This window comes from Hippoglossus stenolepis, chromosome 9, assembly GCF_022539355.2.
Source record: "Hippoglossus stenolepis isolate QCI-W04-F060 chromosome 9, HSTE1.2, whole genome shotgun sequence".
In the NCBI taxonomy this organism is placed as follows: domain Eukaryota; kingdom Metazoa; phylum Chordata; class Actinopteri; order Pleuronectiformes; family Pleuronectidae; genus Hippoglossus; species Hippoglossus stenolepis.
Window position 1 is genome coordinate 17,637,091 of NC_061491.1, and position 26,068 is coordinate 17,663,158.

General features: G+C 41.8%; 1 protein-coding gene across 1 annotated transcript; it reads right to left on the bottom strand.

Annotated features, from left to right (window-relative positions):
* Nucleotides 1-55: 55 nt before the first annotated feature.
* nipbla (NIPBL cohesin loading factor a) lies at nucleotides 56-25,831 on the bottom strand. The gene is given in 49 exon segments (XM_047341267.1): nucleotides 56-976; nucleotides 1,085-1,282; nucleotides 1,658-1,832; nucleotides 1,922-2,301; nucleotides 2,446-2,592; nucleotides 2,791-2,847; nucleotides 3,876-4,027; nucleotides 4,242-4,332; nucleotides 4,479-4,633; nucleotides 4,832-4,925; nucleotides 5,038-5,117; nucleotides 5,120-5,177; nucleotides 5,440-5,570; nucleotides 5,677-5,785; nucleotides 5,880-5,933; nucleotides 6,044-6,185; nucleotides 6,322-6,334; nucleotides 6,372-6,462; nucleotides 7,757-7,903; nucleotides 8,066-8,164; nucleotides 8,329-8,431; nucleotides 8,576-8,796; nucleotides 9,139-9,225; nucleotides 9,401-9,544; nucleotides 10,180-10,312; nucleotides 10,410-10,492; nucleotides 10,614-10,743; nucleotides 10,873-10,973; nucleotides 11,172-11,252; nucleotides 11,354-11,505; nucleotides 12,158-12,389; nucleotides 12,563-12,649; nucleotides 12,733-12,839; nucleotides 12,950-13,111; nucleotides 13,554-13,727; nucleotides 13,886-14,062; nucleotides 14,209-14,422; nucleotides 15,887-16,638; nucleotides 16,726-16,971; nucleotides 17,114-17,332; nucleotides 17,607-17,694; nucleotides 18,450-18,598; nucleotides 20,484-20,647; nucleotides 20,940-21,051; nucleotides 21,169-21,269; nucleotides 21,684-21,849; nucleotides 22,030-22,179; nucleotides 23,787-23,858; nucleotides 25,445-25,831. Coding segments are annotated over 47 exon segments (7,185 nt in total). The 5' UTR covers nucleotides 22,094-22,179; nucleotides 23,787-23,858; nucleotides 25,445-25,831; the 3' UTR covers nucleotides 56-613.
* Nucleotides 25,832-26,068: the final 237 nt, after the last annotated feature.

A 26,068-nucleotide genomic window follows, 5' to 3' on the forward strand; every position in this document is an offset into this window, starting at 1 on the left:
GTAGTATAATAAACTCCAAAAACACTTTAATAAGAACATCAAAAAGACTAATTTCCAACATTCACTTAAGGTTTTATTCTTTTTTTACAGCTTTTTTGTCTTCAGAGATATAAACATTTTAGTTTTTTGTTGTGTTAAACTATGATACAGTGGGAGTAGAAATGAGCGACTAGAATCTGCTGCACAACAGCGAAGGAGCTCCCACAACAATGTTGACAAAACATTTCCCTCCAGGTCTCTTTTCTGATAGCCTTTTTAAGGGATAATTTGGGTGAATTATTCCTTTAATGCCTTCTGGATTCTATCCTCTGAACTTATACACAAACAAAACATGAGCAGTCCCTCTAATATAATAAGTCTTATGTTTTGTGTCATTTTTGCAAGAATAACTCATGTAAAAGTATGTAGTGTCAAATATTCTTGCCCTCTTGTGTTTTCTTACAAAAATGAGGAAGGAGAGGAGGAGGGTAGGAATCCAGTGAAGTTTGGCTGTGTCGTTGGAGGTGGCAGGTTGTGGAGGAGGAGCAGGAGCAGGGAAAAAGGATGATTTTGATAAAGTAGAAATTGAGCAGAGGGGTAAAAAAACAAAACAAAAAACACCACACGGGAGCCATTAGCTGGCCCCTCCTTCCCGCGCTGCATACAGTGAGCGTAAAGTCTGTACTACTTTGTTGCTCAGTTTGTGGTTGCTGGTCAAGGCAATTTTCTTGTAAATGATGTCCGACTCCTTAATAGTGTCCACCCAAGGCACCAGTTTGCGGCCATCGCGTTTCTTGGCCTCTGCCCAGGGCCCCGAGTAGGAGCCTGCCATCCAGTGGATGCTGTAACCACTGGAGGTCTTGTTGACGACTCGAGCTATCTGTGGCCGGTCCTTGTATTTGGGGCAGCAAAGGGCAATCACATCCATTGCATCCACTGTCTCGTTCATGCGGCCGGGGTCCGAGGGGTCAACCGCTCGCCTTGACTTTCGAGAGGACTGCAGGGAGGAGAGATACAAAAAAAACAAAAAAAACATTGAGCTATTTCCACTTTAACAATTTTGAGTGTGTTTTTCAAATAGTGCGTTTGAATGCATCTATCTCACCCCTGGGGTCCTTTCGTCACCATCACTATAATCATCATCTGTCTCTGGTCCTGCCTGATTGCGCGGACTGGGTCCTGACATGGGGCCGGAGCCTCCCAGTAGGGCGTTTATGGCTTTGTTTCTGATGTTGGCGCTGGCAGACGCTTCTCCCTCCTCATCCTCCTCGTCTGGGTCCAGATGTTCCATCAGACACTTGAACTGTGGTGTTAAATGGCAAGAAAGTAATTTTGAGACAACTTTCGCACTCCTCAACAGTTTGTCAATATCTAAGAACCACATGTAAAAGACTGGAGTTGGGGTAACCTCTAATGAGTGTTTAATACTTTGAAGTTCAGCACTGAGCATCAATGGTGCACTTATCCCACTGATGCCAGAAGAATGAATGTTACGCACAGTATAATAAACAAGTGAAATCTAACACTTGACTTTAAGCTGCCATTCTCTTCAGACAAATGAAATCACAAGTCATCTTAGAAATCATCTTGCATTTAAAAATGTAAACCCAAATTAACTTGGAGTCTTTGACGTAAAGGAAACTGAGGCACTGAAGTGAGCTACAGCTTCATCACTTACGTCTAGGTACTGTTTGACTATCCGCTTCTTGACATCTTCTGTCAGTGAGGCGTGAGCCATGTTGTTGGAGATGAAGTCAATGGTTTGGCGAGGATGGAAGTGAACGTTGTTTTTCCTGTTGACTGCCTTGTCGTACACCTTGGCTGACTCAGTTGGTGAGTACTTCTGAATTTTACTGTTGGAAGATAGAATGTTTCAGTTAGAGTGGTACACGTGACCCACACTGAAAAATCTAGTTATTTTCTTACGTTATGTCGATCTTACCTGTCAGAGAATCCATACTGGTTCTTCAGATGCTGTTTGAGCACCAGCAACAACAGGATGCCCTGAACGGCGTTTGCAAAGTCCAAGAGACTGCCAGGGTTATCTGGGAGGAGCCTCATTACTTTTTCCGCATCATCCACATCCAGATCCTCCAGATCAGACTCGGACTCCGAGGCCACTGGTGCAACAGGTTTTCTGGGCTTTTTAGGCCGCCGTACCACATCTTCGCCATCATTATCGTCATCATTGCTGTTGCCGTTTTCTCTGTCGTCGCTCCTTGGAGAGTCACAGTTCATCTTTTCCTCGCCATCCTCCCCATCTGTCGTGTTCTTGCATTCCTTCTTTACCTTTTTCTTACGCTTCGGCTCCTTTAACAAAAGCTGCACAGACAGGAAAAAGAATCAAATAAAATCAGTAAGGATATTTACAACTTTTGGGGTGTGTTTTTTTTTTTAATAGTTTTTCAACTGCATTGCTCGAGGCAACACACAATCCAAATTAGCAGAATACATTCAAAAAAGTACCTCTTTGAAGGTTTGCAGCAAGTTGCTGCCAGACACAGACAGGGTGATGTCTATGTGGTGCATGATGAAGAGAGGCTCCTCCTGGCTCTGGTATGGGAAACAGGCGAGGTTGTCTGCTACAAACAGCAGCATGTTCACTTCTGTTTTCTGCAGAGAGAAATAATAAAACAGAGTTAAAAGTTTAAAAGTAATTACCAGGGACAAAGTCACATTGCAGTGTTCCTGTATAAAGCACTTTATAGATTTCTTGCAAAGACACAACAAACACAAAGTAGATTTTGACTAAGCATGTAGTTAATGATGAGCCGTGCAGATACACGTTAAGGTGAGTGCAGGTTCACTCACAGAACTGTCGTCATAGAGGTTCAGCAGTGAGATGAGAAAGGTTCGGTGTGCTGGCCTCTGATTATATAGAAAGGCACAGCTGAATGCATCCCTTGAAACACTTGTGCTGCCTCGCAGATAAACATGTCTGCGTTTTATGGACAACTCTATCCCTGATGAAGAAAGAAAGAGGTGAGATGTCGCAACTTAAAGTAGTGCGATGACTTGTTGAGCGAATCGCAAAGTAAAGCCAAATAAAAATAGAATGATTGAAATGTTATGAATAAAAGAAAATGCAAAACAATGCTACTTAATGGTATTTTAATGCACCGTAAATGGTTTTTTATTATCGCTTATGTTGCTGACTTGCTGTGTATTAGTTTAAATATCTTCAGGCATAAGCTTACCCAGCTCACACTGAAGATGCCATGGGCTAACAACTTAGATATGATTAATTTATACTCCACACTAAAGCTGCAATGCCGCTTTATCCCTGTTGAGGTCTTAACTGTTCTACTGCATTAGTAAGATACCGCACCAATATATGAAAAAAATAACAAACAGTTCTACCATATTATGACTCCTTATGCTTGGTATGGCAAAATAAATAAAAAAATTGAAGAAATAACCATAAAATAAAATTAAGATTGATATTTTAGAATTTTGTGTGACTTGAAATATCACATCATTAAAGAAATATTTCTGATTGTGAATGCCTTGCCATAACAAGAAGATGAATATTCCAAAAAGAGATGGATGATTCAGTTGAAAAAGAGATGTGGTGGCTGAGAGAAAAAGCCGCCGACTAGTAAAAGATCACAATCTGTTTAGATGTGCTGCACATTGAAATGTTGCTCACCCCAAGAAATGCCTCAACTGCCTGCCTATAGATCCTGTCTGATGGGTTCTGCGCAGCATAAAAAGTATGGTGATTATCTGAATCATGCAGTTTATATGGTCATGTAAGAGTGCTGAAACCCACAGTGGCTTGAAAACTAAACTTGAGGGATATTGATGAAATTTAATAAGATACATTCATGCTGCACATCTGAAGAACCAACAACAATTGTTGGTTCCTGACTTAAGATTCAATCTGCTCTGGGCACTCTGTAAGTCCTCCTCTGAAGGTATGTCTGGAGGTTTTTGAGGATCTGGATTTTGAGGTTGATGGAGGAAGCTCTGTCAGCCAGGATGCCATTGTACAATGTCTTCACCTCAGGCACAAACATCTGGCTGGGATGCATGATCACAAGGAAGCCTGAGGCGAGAGAATAACAAAGAGCAAAGGTCTTTAAGAACAAGCAAACAATACTGTCTCCATGTATAAATCTCTGACCTTACTACTGCAGCCCTGTGGGTTGCTAACATGACACTGTAGGTCAGTGACTCCGCAACACAACAACATGCAATGCCTTCATCCGTTCTAATCTTTACATTTGTTGAATCATTATGTTTAATATTTGTGTTCTTGCCTAAGCCGATGATGGCTTTGGTCTGGACCTCCTCGTCCTCATGTTTGGTGAAGTATAGCAGCAGCTCGAGAACTTTCTCCTTAATAACAACCTGATGAACATAAGAAAATATTGACACCACAGTACATTTCAGCATTAACACTCAAAATGTAATATCTGTACTTAGTGACAATCCATAACTTTACTCTGGTTTAGTCTCAAATATGAAATATAATTAGACATCAACGGCTCTCCTACCTTGTTGGTGCCCTTGAACTCCTCCAGATCAAAGTCAAAGTGTCGGCCCAGGGCACCCACAGTGAAGAGTGATCGCAGCAGGAAAGGCTTGTTTGCTACTAATGTTGCACTGTTAGAATCCTCATGATGCTGAACCTTAAGCTTGTTAAGTGCACCTGGAAAAAAAGAAAAATAATTTGAGTGGACAGAGATTATGTTTTTTTTCCCCCTTCTACAGTTGTACCTTTCTTTTAAAGAGATTTGGGGATACACTACATTTGTGGACCAGCTTGATATAGTTCCTTCTTTTGTACTGTGACACTTCAAAGCTCAAGACCGCAGATTGTTGTTATGCTTCCAAAAACAGTGCTCACCATAAAATCTGTTGAAGCAAGCCCAGACAAACTTGTAGTTGTGTGTCACTTTGTTAACAACAGCTCCAAGACAGCTCACACAGTGCTGGACCACCTATAGAGAGGAAGGAGAAAAGCATGTCACATCAACAAAACTGATCCAACAGCAAACCAGGCTCTACAGAGGTGCACCATATATGAATTCTCAAAGAGCCGCTGCCACTCACAGTCATGCCATATTTGATGATGAGCTTCATGAGGTCTTCTTCGATGGTGGCAAGGAAAGTTTCACTGGGGTGCTCCATCAGGGTACCACAAGCTCCAAGATCTTTGCCACGTTACAGATGACCATAAAGTCATTGGCAGTCTGCAAAGGAAACAGTAAGAGAGTAACTGATGAAGAAACTCAGATAGATCAGGCATCAAATATGAATCAATTGGTGCTCTTTAAATAGCCAAACAGGGATTATGGGAGAGGACATCAAACAAATAATCACTCTGTGTTTTCACTACTGGATTTATGTTCATTTTTCCAGCCTGATTTAGAGGATCATTGATTTTACTTTGATATTTATTGTTTTTCTTGATAATTCTGCAATAACAAAATGTATTTAGTAGACCCAACTTACGTTACACTTTGTGGTCAGGTAGGGTTGCATGGTCATGGCATGTTTGACCATAAGCTGGGCCCTGATCTTGCTGAACAAGTACAAGGTGGTGATACACGCCACCAGCCGTGTTGAGTTTACACCCTTGTTGTCTACAGTGGAAAAACCAAAAATAAAAATATATACAGTAAAAACGTTATTTCTGGAAGTCACAGATGTTTTCTAGGTATGAATAAACATGGTGCTAAACTTGCATACCTGAAAGAGACTCCTCGTATTTGAGGATGTGTTCTACCAGATTGTCAACTAGCTGAACACAGGCCTTTTTGGCTGGTTTGTATGATGCGTCCTCTTCAGACTTGAGAAGCTAGAGCAAGATAGACAATGTTCATTATAAAAGATTTGCAATAGTGATTATTTTACCAAGCAGGTGAAGCCCAGATTCCAAATCAAATACTTACATTCTGAAGAAGTTGCTCGAACCAGTCGTAGCCGGTGTCTCGACACGCTGAGACCTGAAGAAATCACAAACGAGAATTCAACGTCAATATAATATTGGGCAAGTGTTTGATGAGAGATCTTTCCTTTTTAGTTGATGTCTATTATTATTATTGCTGAAACTCACCACATCGGTGATGTTCAGGATCTTTCTGGTCATGGTCTCTTTGTCGTGGGCTGGAGTCGGAGTGAACCACAACTTCTGGAATGTCTCATTCACCAATTTCTATGAATAATAAAAGATTGTGTGTCACAAGTTGAGATCTGCACTTGTTGCAAATCTTTTAAGCACCAGGTTTTGTGAAGAATATATTGAAATACAGAGAATATAAATAATAATGGTAGGACTGCAAGTTATAGCTCAAAAAGAATGAAAATTCTCAAAGGACAAGGAAAGGGATCCACATAATTTTGATACCTTCCTCCTTCGCCGTTGGATCATGGATCATCCCTACACATCTCAGTAATCTTACTGAAAGTTGGCTGCTCCAGACAGATGTCTCTGAGGATCTTTATCACCCGTTTTCTTACGCTGATACCAGTGTCCTGTGAAACAAAACCAATTCAAGTCATTAAGGCTTTGCCATTTTATACAAATGTTACATAAACATAAGGTTCTTGTATTCACCCGTGTTTGTCTGTTTTTAGTTTATTTGTAAGAAGGATTATGCAAAATGTACTAAACTGATTTGCACCAAACTAGATGAAGGGTCCAGGGAAAAACCCATTAAATTTGAATATGAATCCATTTAATGGGGGAATTTTTGATGTAAAAAAAAAGAAAGAATGGTGTTGATATCAATGAAATAGTAGAATTTAGAGCATATAGTCAGACTACTTCCTTTCCTTTTTCTATTTTAAGATCTCGACAGACATGTGTAGAATTGTTTGGCCTTGGCAGAAGTATGTGGCCTCATGAATGCCAGTCTAGTTTACATTTTTGCATGGGTTGCAACTGCATTTGTCTGCCAATAGGTGGCAGTATAAGACTGTAATGAGGAGTGAACTTCTGATGAACCCTCCTGAACATTTCCATGACAACAGGCAAAACAATTCCAATGTGTTCACTTCTCAGATGCTGAGCACAAAGAATAAGCACCAGGCTTTTGTGTTGGACCGCATTTCAAAATCGATACATTACATTACAACGGACACGCAATGACCTGGACTGCAACCTGCTTTTAAACTGGCTGCTTAGTTAATTATTTCTATTATGTAAAATAAATGTTAGAAATCCACAATCAAGCAACTTTTCATCAAACTCAATCAATGCAGATGCTTCTTCATGTAAACACAGGAACATTTCCTGTTAGTCTCATTTGTATATGAATTAAAAAAGGTGCATGAAACAGCAGCTTCATTTCTACAATAATTGTCAATGTGAATAGTTTACTGAGATTCTAAGAATCTAAGAATATGTGAAATATGTTGTGGGCATCAGGAAGCTGTATTTTGTGTGTATGAGAGATGGTAGATTTGACCTCATCTATGAACCATCAATGACTTGAAAATTGTTTTTGTTCTGTATAATCATCGTTCCAACCACAGCATCACAAGGACAAACTGGGTGTGGTGTAAACACAGTGCGACAATGGACAAGACAAGAGTGATTAGTTGTTAGAGGAGCACTGAAGGGACCCACTGATACCTACAGATCATTGTTGATGCAGCGAAAACCAAAACATCATCGCAAACAAGGCTCATTCATTGAAGAGAAGTAATGAATGGCTGTCAGGTGTTCAGAGAGCTGAGGTCGTAATTAGATGCACGGTTCATATGGGAACAGTGAGACCCCACGATGCAATAATGTGTTGAGAATTAGTCTGTTTGGGCAACTTACCAGTATCCTCTCTATGAGCATGTCATAGTACTGTTCAGTGAGTTGGGGTCTGCTGAGGACGAATTTGCCGAGCAGCTCCACAGCTGCCTCTCTCACACTGGTGGAGTTGTCCATCAAACGACCATGGACCCCACGCTGCATGTCAGACTGCAGAAGTGGAAAAGAGAGTGTCAGGATATAGCATGAGGAAAAAGAAGACTATGAGATCTCTTCATATACAACAGAACAGCAGAGAACACAATTACAGTACAGAGCAGAATGTACTAATCAGGCATGACAGTGTCTTTACGAACACAGATCCTCACATACCCTTGCCAGTATGCTGGGGTCCACAGCCACGACCTCAGACAGACATTTCATGGCTTTAGTCCTCACAGCAATGGCACTTTCCCCAAGGACTCGCAAGATCTATAAAAATTTAATAAATATCACCAACAGATATTTCCAACAAACCAGTAAGCCCTGATATTATCAATATTATATTTTGTGATTATTACAGAGTAATTCACAAATTATTATATGTGGCTGTTGTGCTTCATTAAAAAGATACTTGTGGTAAGAATAAATTGTACCTGTGTTAAATAAATATCAAAGCTCTGGGCGAACGGCCTCATGGAGGCCAAATAACGCACGATCAGGCAAGAGTCATCATAGTCCACAGTGTCAGAGTTCATCCTGTAGGAGTAGGACACAGAAGAAGGATATCTTAGTTTTATACAGTCAGACAACTGGCAGTGACTGTAACTCACAGGCAACATTGGAATGATTAAATAAGTTCCTGTGATATGGATGACTTTGCAGAGACAGTCACATCCTTACTTCAGTGTTGTGAAATGAGAAGGCATGGTCTTGATGATGTTGCGCAGGAACTTTTTGCGCTTCTCAGCACGCTGCATAATTTCACCGGTGCTCTCCAGCTCCTTGGCGTGTTGTGGTCCATCCGATGAGTCCTCATCCTTGGGATGCGGGTTCCTCATGGACTTCTCAGCCTCTGTGGTGGCGTCACGGAACCACTGGGCAATGTAGAACTTTCGAGCAAACTAGAGGACAAAGAGGGTTTCGGTATCAGATGGAGATGATTCAAAGCATACAGGTATTTCTTTGGAGTAAGAAATCAATAGTTGAGAGTTTAAGCCAATACTGGAATGCTTCTTGAATTTTATAGAAGCGTACTGTTGAGTAATTCAAGCAGATGTTACCATGAACTTGGGGTTAACAACTTCAATGGATGCTATTCTGTGTTTTGAATTGGCAGTAACGTTCCACACAAGATTAAATAGCCCATTAAATTGAATAAGTAAATTCAGAACATGCTCATAGATTTCAGATATCTAAAGCTGTTCAAAGTCACCACTTGCACAGTCAGTCTAATGTAAACCCACCACCAGTGAAGCATCTGTCTCAGCATTCTGTTCCAAGTAGTCCAGTAGGGCTTTCTGCAGCTGCTGGGTCTCATCGTTACCTTGACACTATTGGATCAGAAAGAGAAAAGAGATTTTTCAGCAAAAACATGTAGATGAGAAATATCAAGCAAAAGAGGGACTAAATTGGAAAATACATTTTCTTATTTGCTAATTATCTTTGTCACTATATTGACACTTTAAAGTAATTATCATCATAATTAAAATATGGGGTGTTGGTTACCTGTTGTAGAATCCGATCAATTGATCTCTGGTCCATCTTGCTGGTGACTGCGTCCTTCCTCAGACGGGCGGCCACTGTGCCCAGGTAGTCCAGAGAAGCTACTCTCAGAGCCATTTCTGTCTGTTTATTACTGAACTGGTGGACCTGATGAGACAGAAAGAAAGAACACAAGTACATAAAAAGAGATGTCAGCAAGAAATGTAAATCACTTTACACACATTCATTTTCAGGCTAAAAGAAAATAAAAATCCATTGCTGCAGGTTTAAAAAAAAAAAAAAAATAGTGTGGTCTCTCCTATTTCAGGGCAAGTGTTCATTAATAAAAACAGATACTATTTTTGAACAGACCGAGTGTAACTTTGGTCTTTTACAGAATGTTACATTTTGACTGACCCCAAGCAACCACAGCCCCTAGGCCCTTCAAGATCCCAGGAAAACCCTCCATTACTGCATTAAGGATTATTTAATTTTTACTAGGTGTTATTTAAGTGTAAAAATACTTCACTGCCACAAATCAAAAAGAAATCCTGTTCATGGCAAAGTCCAAAATCAGCAGTACGAAAGTGACTTGCAATGCAAAAATAAATGCAGAGGGAGGATGTCATTCAAATAATCAGTTGCAACCTCTGAAGTCCATGTCTCAGTGTTTTAAGAGTTCCCTTTCGTCAAAAGATCGTTCAACTGTCCCCTGCTATTGATCTAGATAATCTATTGTTGGAAACACTTAAGCGCTAATAGATGAATTTCCAGTTTAAAGAAAAGTGTTCAGTCATACTAACCAGTAGTCTACCAAGCAGACTGAGAAGCAGCTCTGCAGCAGGCCACTCTGGCCTGTTCACTGTTGAGAGCAGATCCTGGACAAAGTTCTCAAACAACGGCCGGTAATCTTCTTCTCCCTGCTTGCTGCCACACCTGAGAGGAAAAAGGTGAGAGGGGGGGTCATCACAGGAAATAACAGGGACAAAGGGAAAGCCGGATGCTAAAGATTGGGTCAAGGGTCATTAATTACTTTTTGAGGAAGACTGAGAGGAAGTTTTGTGCTGTTCTCATTGCCGTCTCATACGAGTTGGTTATTAACAGGTCTTGATCCACCTGAGCAAAGAAAAAGAAAAGAAGGACTTGTGAGCTAATGTCTGAAAGGGGATTTGTATTTCTAAGCATTGTACATTTGCTTTTTCATGTGGTGTTTTTGTGTGTTGGCTTGCTCTCCTACCTTGGTGTCATACTCTTCGAAAGCGTCCTTGTCGGTGGGGAGGTGAACCACACACTGGATCAGCTGCAGCACCAGGGCCGTCACCATTTGGATGTACATCGGCTCGCCATCTTGGTCTGAGCTGTTCAGCCTAAGAACAGGAAACACAATAATTCACTATCATGTGTATTACCCAGAGTAGTGGGGAACAGGCCTTCTTATTAGGAAATATTCACCTCTGCTACTAATGTTATGCTGCACTGGTGGATAAAAACATTACCTGAAATTCCTGAGGGAGCGTTTGCTGGTGGGCAGTCTGGCTAAAGAGGTGAAGATCTCCTCCAAAATCAGCTGCCGATGCTTCTCATAACGCGAGAACACCTGGAGACAGGATTTATTCAGGCAGTTAGTCTCTACCTTCATTGCTTTGTAGAACATAAGCAAGAATTACACACCAAGGGAAGTATATGAGACACTGCAGCAGTGCTCAGGATAAAGTGACCCAAAAGATGGTCATGAGCAGTGTTTATAATAAACACTCAATTTCTGTACGTTCCCAAGAGGAAAATAAAGACTTACTGCTGTAACTAGTTTAATGGCACACAGCTGCAGCTCGCTGACATTCTCCACAAAGAAAGGAGTGATTCCCATAGAAGAAACCTGGAAAAAGAGAGAGTGAGTCAATGAATCATCTGGTTTGTAATTCAGTTTTTGTACCTAAACATATAACGATGAAATTGTCACATAATTTAAGTTTTTACCTGGAGGATGGTGGTGTCAGTAAGCAGTTGGATCTCTAGGAGCTCAGAAATGTTGCTGACGATGTCGCACACTTTGTTGTACAACATGACGATCACTCGTTGCTTATGTGTGGAGCATTTCGCACGCTTTGCCTTGGAGCTCAACAAGCCACCTAGATGAACGAGAAACACCCCTTTCAATACATTTCTCACAGTGTTTTTGATCCTAAAACTATATATATTTTTTTTTACAACCAAACAAATTTCAAAGTGAACTTCAATTTTACTCTCCTTGAATTGCTGGGACATAGTCGTGCATCATGACAGAGCTGACAACTTTAAAAACTCATTTTGTAAATAACAATCATTTAGGTTGTTTTACAAATTAATTTTAAGTTTTACTTCTCTTTATACTCTTTGTGTGTCCATGACAGAAGTCTAAGGAGTCAGTAAAAGAGACAGATAAATCTGTATTTCTCATTGAGTTCCCACAAAGTCATTAATTACATTCACTCCGATCACAGCAGTATCTAAGACCCCGGCTTATAAAAAGTCAAACAAATAAATGAAATAAAGCTTTTTACTTTATCCTGTTTTTACTAGGTCTAGGAACACATACAGTCAGTAAAGAGATTAACAGGGCCGATAAAAGCTTAATGGACATTTTTACATTCCACAACTTACTGGTGAAGTGGCCCACCCGGATTTCTCCCAGTATGCCCAAGGTTACCAGACTAAATATCATTATGTAATAAAAAAAAAATCGATAATTTAATCCTTGAGGGCTGCCACTGCAAAACTAAAATGAAGAAGCAGTGTCCTCACCTCCATGTGGGTCCACCCTGTAGACTGGGTCATACTGTGGATACAGTGTGTTCTGAAGATGGAACTTGGTGTATTGCAACACCCGCTCGATGACGTCCTCTATGTAGACAGCCTTCGGCATGTGTGATGAGGTCATGATGTGAAGAGCTGTCAGACAGGCGTCTGCTGACTTTGTGACTCGCTCCATTATCAGGTCTCTCCAAAGTTTCTCCTCATCCTCAGCATCATGGTCCTGAGGTTAGAAAGGAAATGGATGAGACCAGTGACAGTATTATGGCTTTAAATTTGTTTGAAATGGATCCTGTATTGATTTGTCAAGTATATCACTAAAATTTTGTTAATCAGTTCCACTGCAAAGAATGTAAAAAAAAAAAAGAAGAAGAAAAACAGAGGAAGGGGACTTACATGGTTCATCAGGGTGGTGAGCCTGGACCCATCCTGGATATTCTTCTCCAGTATGTTTAATAGCTTCACCAGCTTGTCTGATGGGATCTACAACAACATAGATCATTATTTAGACCTGCAGCTCTCTACAGCAGCATTATGCATCAACAATCTAAGATAAAATACTTTACCCTGCCGGAGATGCCCATGGCCTTAATCTTGGCAGACTCGCTGCCCAGCTCATTCAACTGGTGTTTACCGAGCAGCAGCTCCTGCGGTATCTCGTCATCATCTGCTGCTGGAAAACAAAATAAAAACATTACACAAAGTCACAATTACTTACAGTGAGGTTGATGTCGTTGGGTTTAGAAAAATGGACCACAGTGGCCAGTCAGAAATGGTATTTACCCATGGCAGTGAAATCCACATCCTCCAGATTCTCCAGGATGTTGTCAATACTTGTTAAGAACCTCTTGAAAGTGGACGAGTCCATCAACTCTTCTTGGGTCAGCTTGGGTTCATACGCTTTCCGTTTCTTCTGCTTCTCCTTCATCTTAATTTTTCTGGCAACTTAATGAGGTGAATTTTCATATAAGTCCTTTGCTATTTGTTTTGTTTTCATCGTACTGGCCAGACGCCAAACTGTCTTTTTACAAGTTCATTATTGTTTAGGAAAAAAAATCAGTTTTTTAGTGTTCAGCTCAACATATTAACCGGACACTGACATGTATGCATTTTTGCATTAAAATTTAATGCAAGCACTGGTTGAATAAATATATCGAAAAAGAACCAATTTTCCTTTTTAAAAAGAATATATTAATTAAAGCACTTTCAATTACCCATGCCTATAAATGTCTATTTTCCGAAACCTTTTTCTTTCTTTTTCAAATTCAACTTCCAATATATTAGAGCTTGCGGACCTGTCGAGGACTCTAAAAAACTCAAAATAAAGTTCTATCACTGTCAAAAAGCAAATAGACAGAAGTTGACATGATGTGACTTGAATACATACGTTCACTAACGCTGGGAGGCGGCGATTCTTCCTCTTCGGAGTCTCGGTAGCGACTGCCTGAGCCTCGCCGACCTTCTCTTTGCCCGCTTTTCCGATGTTCCCCTGAGCCCCGGCGCTCCCTCTCTTCAAACTCCCAGGACCGGTCTTTTTCTCTGCGCTGCCGCTTCCTTGCAGCTGTAGAGAATGAAAATAAAGGCCAATCGTTAACAAAAGCAAATTGATATTAACAACACAAACTTACAATGATCAATCATGTTTTAATGTTCATTACACTTTAAGCATATTTCGACAAACGACAAAGAAGTGACACTAATTGAAAGATTTGAACTCACACTCTCCGTTTGCGTCAAAGTCGTCGTCCGAGCTGACCTCAGCATATTTGGGCTTCTCATTTACAGTGCTTCGTTTCCTCTTGTTCATCTTTACTCTTTCACACAGGGGCATGGTTGACTCGATCTCTGCCAGCAGCTCTGGAGGCAGCTCCTTCAGAACTGCCGGGTCCATACCACCTTAAAGTTGATAATAAAATTATAAAGTTATGAACGAGAAGCTAGTTATGTATTTAACAGTGTGGATAACACCGTGGATAACACCATACAGAAGATGCTCCAACTTTAGCAGAACCGCTTGCAGGTTAACAGCTTCTTGGTCTTACTTTTAACAGACTTTCCTGATGAGATCCTGTTCTTTCCAGACTTGCTGTGCCGGATGATCCTCTGAATCTGGTCGATGGAGAGCTTCTTTAGAACCACAACAGGTTTTGGCCTCTTCTCAAAGTCCTTCACCAAACCAAGCCGCTCCAGTTTAACCTTGGGCTGGCCCCACATTTGACCTTCAGTTGACCCACTGCTATCCTTATCCCGTTTGATCTGAGAAAAAAAAAAAATCAATGGTCAGTTTTCAGTCAGTGTTGGACAGAACAGAAAAGAAAATCAAATAATATAATTTAAACAAACTAACCAAAACTAGATTAGTGATTTTGATGCGAGTTTCCAGTATAGTTCTAATAACAAAGACCTAAAGGAATACTCCACTAATTAACATTATCTTAAATTTTTAAGGATGATATCTAATCCAGTCAGATTACACTGTCAACACTTCAGTGCCAAGGTAGTAACTGCCCACAGCCACAAAGGGTGATAGGCAAAAACTGGACATGCAACAGTTGCCAAAAACATACAGCAAACACAGAAACTATTAATGGCAATGCTCTCTGTTGGCTTACAATTGAGATAAGAGTTTGGCTGAGGTAGGTGGTCGCAAAATACAGCAGGTTTGTTCTAATAAAGCTACTGAATGAGACGTATGGCTGAAGGATCGTATTTTTTTATATTTATGTCCTGAGAACTTAATTAGGTGAAGGTGATTGACTCACGTGCTAACAATGGTAACTTTACATGTAAACAAACAGATAGTCATTCTGTTGGCGGACAATTCCTTCAATTCAGGTGAATTCAAAAATGACCAAATTAGTCTTTTGCCATAAGAACGTCTCGATTGAATTTCACTTAATATGATTCAATTACAACTCCTTCACAATTACTTTATAACCAATCAGATGGAGCTACATCTCTATGTCCTGCCAGGAAAACGTCACCTACAAAGCACATGCAGCACTTGTCAGGTTAATAACCACATTTAAGTAGACAAGTCAATCGGTGTAGATGTGTGGTGAGGGTGATTAGACTGGCTGTCCTATTAAACAACTGGCAGTGTAATCTCGTTTACTTGGGGCTAAATATGGCTTCAGTACACTAGCTGCTTGCACAACTACTGTTATGTTTGTCCATTGCTACAAGTGACCCTCTCTATTACTGTACACAATAAACAATCAAATTGTGCTCGTTTTTGTAAGCAAACACAGAAAAGCTCAGCACACAGGGGCATGTAACTGTGTGCCAAGACATGTGGCTGGGCATTACATCTCTGAACACTTTGTTGACAGTAGATATAGTAAGAGAGGAATAAATAAATTGAAGCTTGAAGTTTTTGGGCTGCAAAATACTGACAGCGAGCGCTTTAAGTAGATATTGAGCCATATTCATCATCCCAGAAAATGACCACTGGAGCATTTCTTTAAGGTAGTTGCTTTTGTTTACACACAGGACTCACAACTTAAAAAAATCTCTACTTTAAACAGATGTGTGGGTTAATGTGTTAACTGATCTTTAGACCAATCCCAGGAATAAACAAAAGGCTTATGGATGGAAAAGCAAAAACCATAAACGAAGCATGAGCTGTGGTATATTTTGGTTTCGTGAGATTGCAGGCAGTGACGGCTGAATGATTGGTAGATGAGTAGATTTTTTTTTTTTGGGGTCGGCCCAGATCACCTTAGGGATCTGGAAGTTCTTCAGCGCGCCACTATGCCCTCCCAGGAGCTGAGCAGGGAAGGAATCTGGAAGTTTAACACCAGAAGCAGACGAGGCTGGTTTGGAACCATCTTGCCTATTGCTGCTCCGACCAGGCTCTCCAGTGGAAGAAGCCCGGAAGCCCGACCTATCTCTGTCACTGCGGCAGCGAGAGTCGGGAGAGCGTCGGTCTCGACCACCAGTCTCGCTCCGATGCCTCCTATCTCTGTCAGATTCTCGGTCCCTGTCTCGTCCGTGTTCCCCACGGTTTGATGACTTTGGCATCTCTCCTCGCCTGTCAGAGGATTTCTCATCGTGTCGGTGCTTTGATGAATCCCGACCTTCTCTCCTGCCGTCATGTTTATCAACCCTGTTCTTGATGACTTCCGGCCGCCCGTCTGGTTTCAACCGTAAAGCTGTGTCAGAACCCTCCACAGCAGCCGGCCCACTAGCTGGTTCTTCCGGCCAGCGTTGGGCCTCAAGAGCTGGAATAGGGGCAGCCAAACAGGGGTCAAGCTGGCCATCAGCTCGGCCTGCCTGCTGTAGGTCGATGCTCACCATGAGGGGAGGACGGCTGGCACCGTTCCCAGCTGCAGTGGCCTCTTGGGGGGTCAGTTTGCCAGCATTTCCTCCGCCTGTTGATCCACTTCCTGGGGCACCTGTGGGTCCACCTGGTCCGCCTGCGCCTGGCTCCAGCGGAAAGGAGTCCTGTTTTCTCTTCTTCAGAGGCTTGTCTGCAAAACAGAAAAACATGAAACTCCGAAAATCAGCCAAAGTTACGGGTTTGTATCCATACACACATTCAGTAATATCCTACTCACCTTTATCCTGCACTTCCTTGGAGCACTTCTCACTAGCCGTTTCTCTTTCTATCCTTTCAATTTCAGCGAGGGCATCCAGTTCCGCCTCGTCGTAAGGGGAACTGGGAGGCTGGAGACCACTGGCACCACCGTGCTGGGAGATCTGTTGCAGCCGGGCTGCTAGGTTTTGCTGAAGAACAGGAACCTGCTGAAAGCCCAGGTCTGCCTCCATGTTGTCTGAGTTCTGGTCCATACCTGGCATGTCACCTGGGATATTAACAAAAAACAGGGTTGTAAATAAAAGGGCTGATGATTTCTATTGCTTCAAGGATTCAGACTGACAAGATTTGTAGTTTGTTCTTAAAAGATGGGAGTACAGCTTTGAACGAGATACAAAGTCTTCTCTTACCTGGATCTGACTCATTTGACTTGACCCGGGACAGTTTGAGGGTGAGTTTTGTCGAGTCCTTGTTTGGCGAGCTGACAATATCGTACATGTCCTTCTCCTCTTTCACCGCTGGGGGTTTCTTCCTTTGCTGGAGCTGCTGTTTCTGGTCAGGGCCTCCCTCCCTCGGTGAGGGTGCATAGGGAGGTGGTGACTGCAGAATCAGTGGGGGGCGAGAACCCGCTGTGAGGGAGCAAGAACAAATGTACAAGAGAGTTACCCTTCAAATGTGTGTAGAAGAGCACATACCTGTGCGAGAGGTACTCTAATCCAATAAAATGCAGTGCTAGATGGCCATTAAGAGTGAAATGAAAATCACTGTGGACTTGTAACACTTCTGAGAAATGATGGCCTCAAACTATTCTGCTGCTGTGAAATTGAAATTAGGAATAGTTCCACCAGCGGCAGTATAGATGTATGCAGTGTAGTTCCTCCTATCCTCTGGCAGTGGACTTACATTTGGGCGTTCCTTCACTCCCTGCTGGGGAGCAGCCGGACTGTGGAGACCTCAGAGGGAAAGTATTCCTCATGGCAGAGTCACCCTCCTAGACAACATATAGATGAGCATGAGCTTTACAGTGACAAAAACAAAACATTTTTCTAAACAGAAAATCGAATTTTTGCCCAACGGTTTCTTGTATGACGGAGCACTTGCTCTAGTGTACAGGTGCATCTCAATTGTAGTTCTATATGTAATTTGGAGACCTAAATAATTTGAATTATCTATAAATTATGTCCAACAATTCAGAAGCATATTGTTGATTTAATATTAAACCGAACACCCAATTGCATATTATTCAGCATATGATATGTTTATAGAAATATTTCCCCTAAATATAGTTCTCCTGGGAATTCTCCCCCAGTGACGGAAAACCGTGTCAAGTTAGAAAATCAGGAATTGAGAACAAAGTTATAAAACCTAAACATAACAAATAACAAACAAATATAACTATACACATACTGTGTGTGGCTTTAGAGGTTGTATTGAGAAACCCCAGTGTCTGGTTGGTAAACATTACATAACCACCCCTGCGAAAACATCACTTGACATTACTTGTCTTTACTTTAGCCCGGAGCAGTTTGTAAAAATGTTGCACCTGAATTCTGTCTAAATCTGTTTGTGTAGTCTGAGACACAACAGCTGTATTTCCTCACATGAACGTTCATTGACAGATGCTGCCTGTATGCATAGAAGTTTCAGCCATTATTCATCACCCTGACTTTGTTATTCACTCACAAATATGATACATGCTTTTAAGTTAACTTGTAAAATATCCTTTTAAGACTTTGTCAGTCATACCTCGCTGCCCAGTCGGTGTACAATGTTAAGGTAGTCCTCAGTGCCATGTCTGTCTGAGTGGTGGTTGGCAGCATTGGCCATCTGCCCCGATACTTTGCCCTCGTGGATATTTCGTATGCCACCAGGAACCATGGGACTGGCTACAGACACTGTCACAAATTTAAAGAAAAATTTGTTTTTTTAGAATCATCTATTAGGTAGGTAATGATAACATTGACAGAAAAAATAAGTTCTCATACTGGACCAAAGAAATGTTTCTGGTTCAACTGCTTCACTTCTCCCAGGATCCCTCCAGCAAATTGAGACCCAGTAAAATAATAAGTGAATGAAATCTTCAATGACTATAAATAGAAAAGGCCCTTACAGTTATAGGTTGCATATGCAATGGAAAATATTCTGCTGTCTGTAATTCACTACCCGGGAGAAATAGAGAAGCTTCTCTTGTTGCAGGTCAAATATTTACCAGTAAAGTAGAAGTGTATGATATAAAACAGAAAATAATCAATATTTTAACCAATAACATTGTCAACCAATTACATGGTAGAAGCCACAAATGTCAAAGCTGTTCGAGAATTAATTGTGCAATCTATTCATGTCCAGAGAGCAGAGATTTTCTCGCCAAATAAACCCGTAACATGGGATCTTTTATAATTTTAAGTATCAAAGACAATAAAAGCATAACACTTTGAATAATTAAATTCACTACATAAAATGTTGCACATAAACACCTCATTTATTAAACTACAAAGCACAAATACAACTAATGAATAACTACGTAACAGTGTTAAAATTCAAGTTCAAATATACATCATCGTCTGCATGTATGCCAACAATGACAATCCGGTTATAAGCCAGTAGTGACAAAGGCCGTTTTCAGACCTGACCTCCGGGTAAAATCTGGTGAATTGGCTACTGGCTTTACCCGCAGTTTGTCTTTCACATGCACAACACTGCGGGAGGTTCTTTGCACAGGCGTGTTCACAACAGCATTAAATCCTCCCCGTTATTCAGGTGAGAGGTGGAGCAGTCGGGTGCAGCAGACAGACACAGGAAGTGATGTATTAACTCCGCTGCGGAGATCACGCGATCATGTTTACAGCACCCAAACATCGTTGTCGGCTCTTATCACCACAAACTCTCTAGACATATATTTGTCAGTGTCTTCTATGTATGAGTCACCGCCTTTTCACCCGAAGATATTTGTTTTATTTTTGTTTTTGTCATTTTTGCGTCTGTCGCGTGTTAGAAGCGCTAAGCACTCGCTCCCGTTAAATCCAGCGGAGGAGAAAATACAGAGGATCTGCAGAATTCAGTGAATGTCTGAAAGCAGCTTCATAATATTTTTTATAAAATTCTGAATATCTAAATTCAAAATGAGGCTTTTCACCAGAAATATTCTTATTTCCTAGTTTCATAAACCATTCAGGAAATCTCTAGTTAAGCATCGGGAAACCAACGAGACTAAAATCAATCCAAAAATAAATAAATTAAAGCAATGACGGAATGAGGCAACACAGGAGAGATAATGTGAAGCAACTTAAGGGAGTGTGAATTTAGCATTTAGCATAAACAGTGGCTAAACAAGGAACAGAATTGTGTTCGTGACAGTCCATAAAACCACAGCCGCTGATCACATGCAACAAAAGTACGACACCACCAAGAACACTGAGATTAGCAGACAACGTCAAAAATGTAGTTGTGTAAAATTCCCATGTGTTAGATTTGCATGCACTTTCAATCATAAGTGATGTGAAGCTGATCAAATCTACCAGACATTATCATGTCAGAAAGCAAAACTGTCATTCTCAAGTTTATAATAAGAATGCATTGAATTACACCACAGCACATATCTCCTCAAATAAGCTCTTTAAATAAAACAACAGGACTCTTTAGCCAAACATGTGCAAATTATAGCAAAGCAAATCAGAAAATAAACTACTGTCTTTAAACAACTCATACACACCATGTACACGCAGGCAAGGAGGCACAGACCCATACTATGCAAGCAAAACAAACACACATATATACACTCACCTTGTTGTATCTGTTGGTGTTGGTTATAGCTGGGTGGTTGTTGGTGGGGATACTGCTGTATGTAACCAGGGGCGGGGCTTTGAGGAGTGTAGGGGCTGGGTACTGGACTGTTCTGCTGGCCCATGTACCGGCTACTGGACCCACTCGAAGGTGAAACAAACCGACTGGAAGAAACGAAGGACAGGACAGGGTGGGAGAAGGTAAGCAAGGCGGCAGAGAGAAGTTACATAATTAACTGGGAAATAAATAACAGACAGTATTTTTCTTTCTTCTTTCTTTTCTTTCTTATCTTTCAGATATTTGATGATACTACATCCAGTAAATCCATCATAAAACTAGAAAACAATGACACATATTGTAAAATAGCCAGGTTATACCAATGCAAAACAATTAAATAGTCACCATTTTAAATTATATGATATATTAGGACCATCTAATTCTGGCTGCACAACCTACCTTGACGGACTGGGAGAAATTGCAGCCGGCTGGAAGTTTGTAGACTGGGCAGGGCTATGCATGGGATTCTGGGTGATCTTGAACGGTGGTACCATTGGCTGCTGCATCACATCTGTTTAGGAATGAAAACACAGTTAATTTGTTTAGAAAATATCAACATGAAGCGGGTCTATGCAATTGTATGCCATCGTGTCATAATGTGCAACCGGTACTGGAAGTGTCTCCATACTTTTCTCCCTGAAGATGCCAGGGTTCCTGGCCAGCATGGTCTGCAGCAACAGTGGTGCATCTCCCTCTGGCTCATCGCTACCCAGGTTGTCCTTCAGCTCTCTGAAAGCATGCACAAATGCAAATGATTTACATCAACACAAACTAGATTGGATTCAATTTTGTGCTTTCAAACATAAATGACTCTTTTTCAATTTCCAATTGCATTCTATAAACTGTTATAAACCATTATAGAGTACACAGTTATATAATAATTGCATCTAATAAATTTAACCACAGCTTATGTATTAACATGTATTCTGGCATAAGTGTTAAGTCTCTGATGATTTCATTTCATTCAAGATTCATCTTTTTGTATAAAACTACACATCATCACTCGATCTCCAAACGTCAACTGTGGTCTCTTTTTTTTTTAATAATCCTTTTAAAAGCCTAGTTACGATGGATTCTGTTAAAAATTATGTTAAAAATCAAGACAGATTTTTGCCACACAGACACTCTCATTTGTATACTCACATGTACTCTGTGGACACCTGGTTGAGGCCATGGGCTAGCTGGGAGGCCAGATTCTCATCCCGACAGCCCAGCAGGCAGGTAACTTCCTCCGCGATCCTCCCATTGTATAGGAGGCTCTTAGTGGTGGTGGCCGGGAGAGGGGAAGGGAGGGGTAGCTGGTTCAACACTGAGGTGAGATGAAAAGAGCAAAGGTGGGAAGATAAATAAATACACAAGGCAGGAGACCGGGTGCGGAATCACAATTGCAAATTGACATCCACTCAGAATATTTTGGCTTTTTTCACAGGAAGAGGAGACATAAGGGAAACTGTCACAGTGTTGTTCACAAGACAGCTGCGTTACTCACAGTCTGTTAAGCTAGCGATCCCAGCGAGAGTGGTGATGGGAACATGAGGCATATCCCCATTCATGCTGAAGGTGAGGGTGGGGGAGTGTGTTGATACACAGGTAGATCAGGGGGTCGATGGACGACACCCGTCCTCACATCTCCTGACACCTAGGGGGAGGGAGGAGGGAGAGAGAGAGAGAGAGAGAGAGAGAGAGAGAGAGAGAGAGAGAGAGAGAGAGAGAGAGAGAGAGAGAGATTAGTAATGGAGGGAAAAGATGGGAATGGGTGAGTATGAATGATGGATGAAAAAAAAGAGGGTGAAAAAGGCAGATAGAAGAGGGGATAAAGAAGACAAGAGGAGGAGTAAAAACAATAATATAATGAATATTATTCAAGGATATCCAATTAATAGTGAAAGTCAGGATATTTGCCACCGTATATTTACACTGCTATGTCTACCACGTCATCTGTAGGTCACAAAAACATGTGTTTAATTGGATCTTATCAAACAGGTGGAAAGTTTTACATTTAAACAGGACCTCAACCTTTTCACACTAATATCTGATATTGTCTATTGATTTGTATTATTATTTACGGCTGCTTCCCTATCCATAAGAGGTGAATCCTCAGTTCTCTCTGTACGTGATGCAGGGACACAGGTTCAGAAATACGCCACGAGCATGAGTGCAGTCTTATGAGAAACAAATGCACATTATGACAAGATTGAATCTAGGCCTTATGTTTAAAGAACAGGGCCACGAACTATTAGACCATCCTGCTGCTGCATACTATGTAATTATACTGTTACAAACCATAAGCAGCAACAAAACAACAATTTATTTACTGAGGCAAAAGTTGTAATAAATAAAATCTTTAAGTTGTGGGGGTTTTGCTAAACCTTGAGGAATAAGTCAGTCTCTCCAAGTTAAGCCTCATTATACTGATTGATGCATCTTATGAGTCATTTAAATGTCATGTAAGATTACTCCGATTTACCCTCATGGCAGATGTGATATACACATGAACATTTTAATCTGTAGCATAAAGATGGAAACCTGTGCATCCTCTGTATGGAAAACAGACTGTGACACAGTTGTAAACACACCACCATATTAACATCACTGGATTTTCATAGAAATGTTTGAATGTTGTACAGTGCCTGCAATAATGCATTCCAATAAATGGCATTGATTGCCCTGGTAATACAGTAGATAGATACTATACCAAGTGTGGATACATACCAACATTCCACTATTTTCCCTCTCAATTTGACTTCACAAATTATGCATACTTGACATCACAAATACCGTGCAACTGAATAAGTAGCCAACTGAAGTAAATCTTCTGTGCAGTTTCAAATCGCTTGCAGCATAATATGATAAATCGGCACAAATTAGGGCCCTGAGGTGCACTTAATCTGTCTTAAAATCGCTTTGCTTGTTACATGTCCTTGACCTCTCAAGGAAGACAGTACGGGAGGTCAAAGAAAAACAGAGGGAAAAGCCAGCTGCGATTTCCAGAATATGTGAACGCAGCCCACGCTTCAGGGATAAACCTGGCTGCTACAACAAGCTGAGAGCAGGCCAGTGCAGGGCTCACTTGTAGATACATAATTCTCAATGAAACCAAAATAAAACAAGTCAGATATCAAAATTAGATATTGATGACACACCAGCCGCATCTAAATGTGTCACCAACATTCTCAGCTGTCTTTATGATTATTAACAATAATAACAACTCAGTGACATGAAAGATTATGCAAAACATTATAATACCTTTTTGAAGAATTCTGTGCAGTCTCGGGTGGACTCACTGACATTTCAGATAAAAAATCCTACTCCTTCAATCTGTTGAAAGAGAACATGGCTCTGCATCACACAACTTCAAATGAATCTTCTTTTGAACAATTTAGGAAGAAGCTGTGTCTACAGAAGTCGGACTAAGACATTTCGCCAAAACAACAAAAATATTGCAGAGCATCACAACATTCACTGTCACACATGCATTTTCATACTTGCAAAGAATCTCACTACTGCCATACAATCTTCAAACCAAGAATGCAAGAGTAGGTAGCACTGTTGATCTTATGGGAAATCCTTTTTACTGACTTCTAAACAAATGCAACAACCTTCTCAGCAACTTCTGCATCTCACTGGAACCAATGTAGACCTGTAAACACACCGCTGCAACCAGACCTGAGTGCGAGGCGGATCGTTGGGGTCAAATTGTAAACACGTCGAGCCGATTCCACACGCCTGCAGCAGCGGATCCACAGACTGACACTGTTAAGGTTACACTAGCCAGCGACACTGTTAGCATGCTCACTCTATGTGGTCTCCCTCAGTACGCAGAGGCTTGGCTGACAGCTGTGAGACTGACAAGCAGGAGGCAGCACAAAGGAACAGATGCACCGTGATGGTGGCGGGCAGTAGTGGGGGGCTGCATCCTCCGGTAGCCACCGCCACCGTGCGCACTCCGCAAACGGGTGTCTGCAGGAGAGCCACCACGCTGCATTTGTTGTGGACATGCAACAAATGCCCGCGATTCCCACGAACAACAGCCACAGCTCCAACAAACTCCAAAAATGTGGAGCGACTACAACTGAGGCAACGTAAACCCGAGCTCAGTCAAAACAGTTCCGGCACAGAATTCAAACCAAAAGGCAGCGTTAGCCCTGTCAAAAGACCCAGCGAAAACAAAAACACAACAGCGGGAGGCAAATAACACGAACGAGTGTCCCGACACTTCGTTAGCGCGCAGTTGCAGTCGCCATTCAATTAACAGTTTATCTTAAGTTCGCCGACTTACCAGACGCAGCCCGCTACTTGCGAGCAAAACCTCAAACGATACAGTTTCCCAGAAGTTGACTGTGTGGATGCTGCGGGGCTAACTGCGAAGCTACACTTAGCGCTGGTGGTAGCCGCTAAAATCACCAGCGCTAACTGCCAAAACATTCGCTAACAACAATAGTCGTGTTTTAATGGCTGGCCAGTGGCGCTAACTAGCTCCAAGTGTTGTTAGTTAGCCTCTAACGCTGCTCCCCCGTTCAAAAAGAGGGAAGGAGATTCAAAAAATGGACGAGGAAGCGCTAAGTCGGGGGCTGATAAACGCTAAAAGCTTTCCCCCCTGAGCTCGGAGAAAAAGCAACGGGTTCGAGGGAGTCGCTGTGACGGCGACCGCACGGGTACTAAATCCGTGGCAACGGCCCAATCCTCGGGCTCGACAAATGACATCCAGTTGAGGCCGTGCGCCTCGGCGGAGCAAAAACACACCTAGCTAGCTTGGCTGGCTAGTTCGCTAGCTTCCGTTACCTCCCGGTCAACGATTAACGACGCCGTAGGTGGTCTTGCAGCAGAGCTTTTATTAACGTGGCAGAAAATAACCGCAAATGAAAAAGTTTGATTTATAAAGAGACACGGGTGATTGTATTTACCTTCGGATGTTGCGTTCAAAGGGAGGGGAATGTTTTAGCTGGGTTTGTGTCCGTATCTCTAGCTCCCCCTTTCTTCTCTCTCGCAGCTCCTCCAGAAGGAACTCGACTGGCTTGCCAGCTAGCCGCTCAGCTAGCCTGCTAGCTATCAACAATAATCCGGGTCGGACTGATTCGCTCTTCTTCCGTCACTCGCGGGTGAATGTTCCAACGTACGTTCGCGGGGAAACATTCGTTCTTCGGAGTTTCAGTCGGTCTGCGCCGACGTAAACACCGAGTGCAGCCAATTTCGACAGTAAACGAGAAATATGACGATTGTTGCGATCATCAAGAGGCTCTCCTCTCGTAGAACAAAATGCCGACCGGAAGTTCTGCCGTCTGACTGACCAAAGATCTCAGGAGTGACTCCCTCCATCGGCGCCAAACAAAATGCCATGCAGCGTTTCGCGTTTGTGCCTCCGGGGGGCGCTGCAAGACAAGTTTGTTGTAAATTCAGCCTCAGCTCAAAACGCAAACATCAGCCTGCAGACTAATATATAAACAAATCATCACGTGTTAGGTGTCTGAGGAGAAGATGGACTGTACGCAGGGAGGAGAGGTGTCACAGGTCGTGGCTTCCTGCAGCAG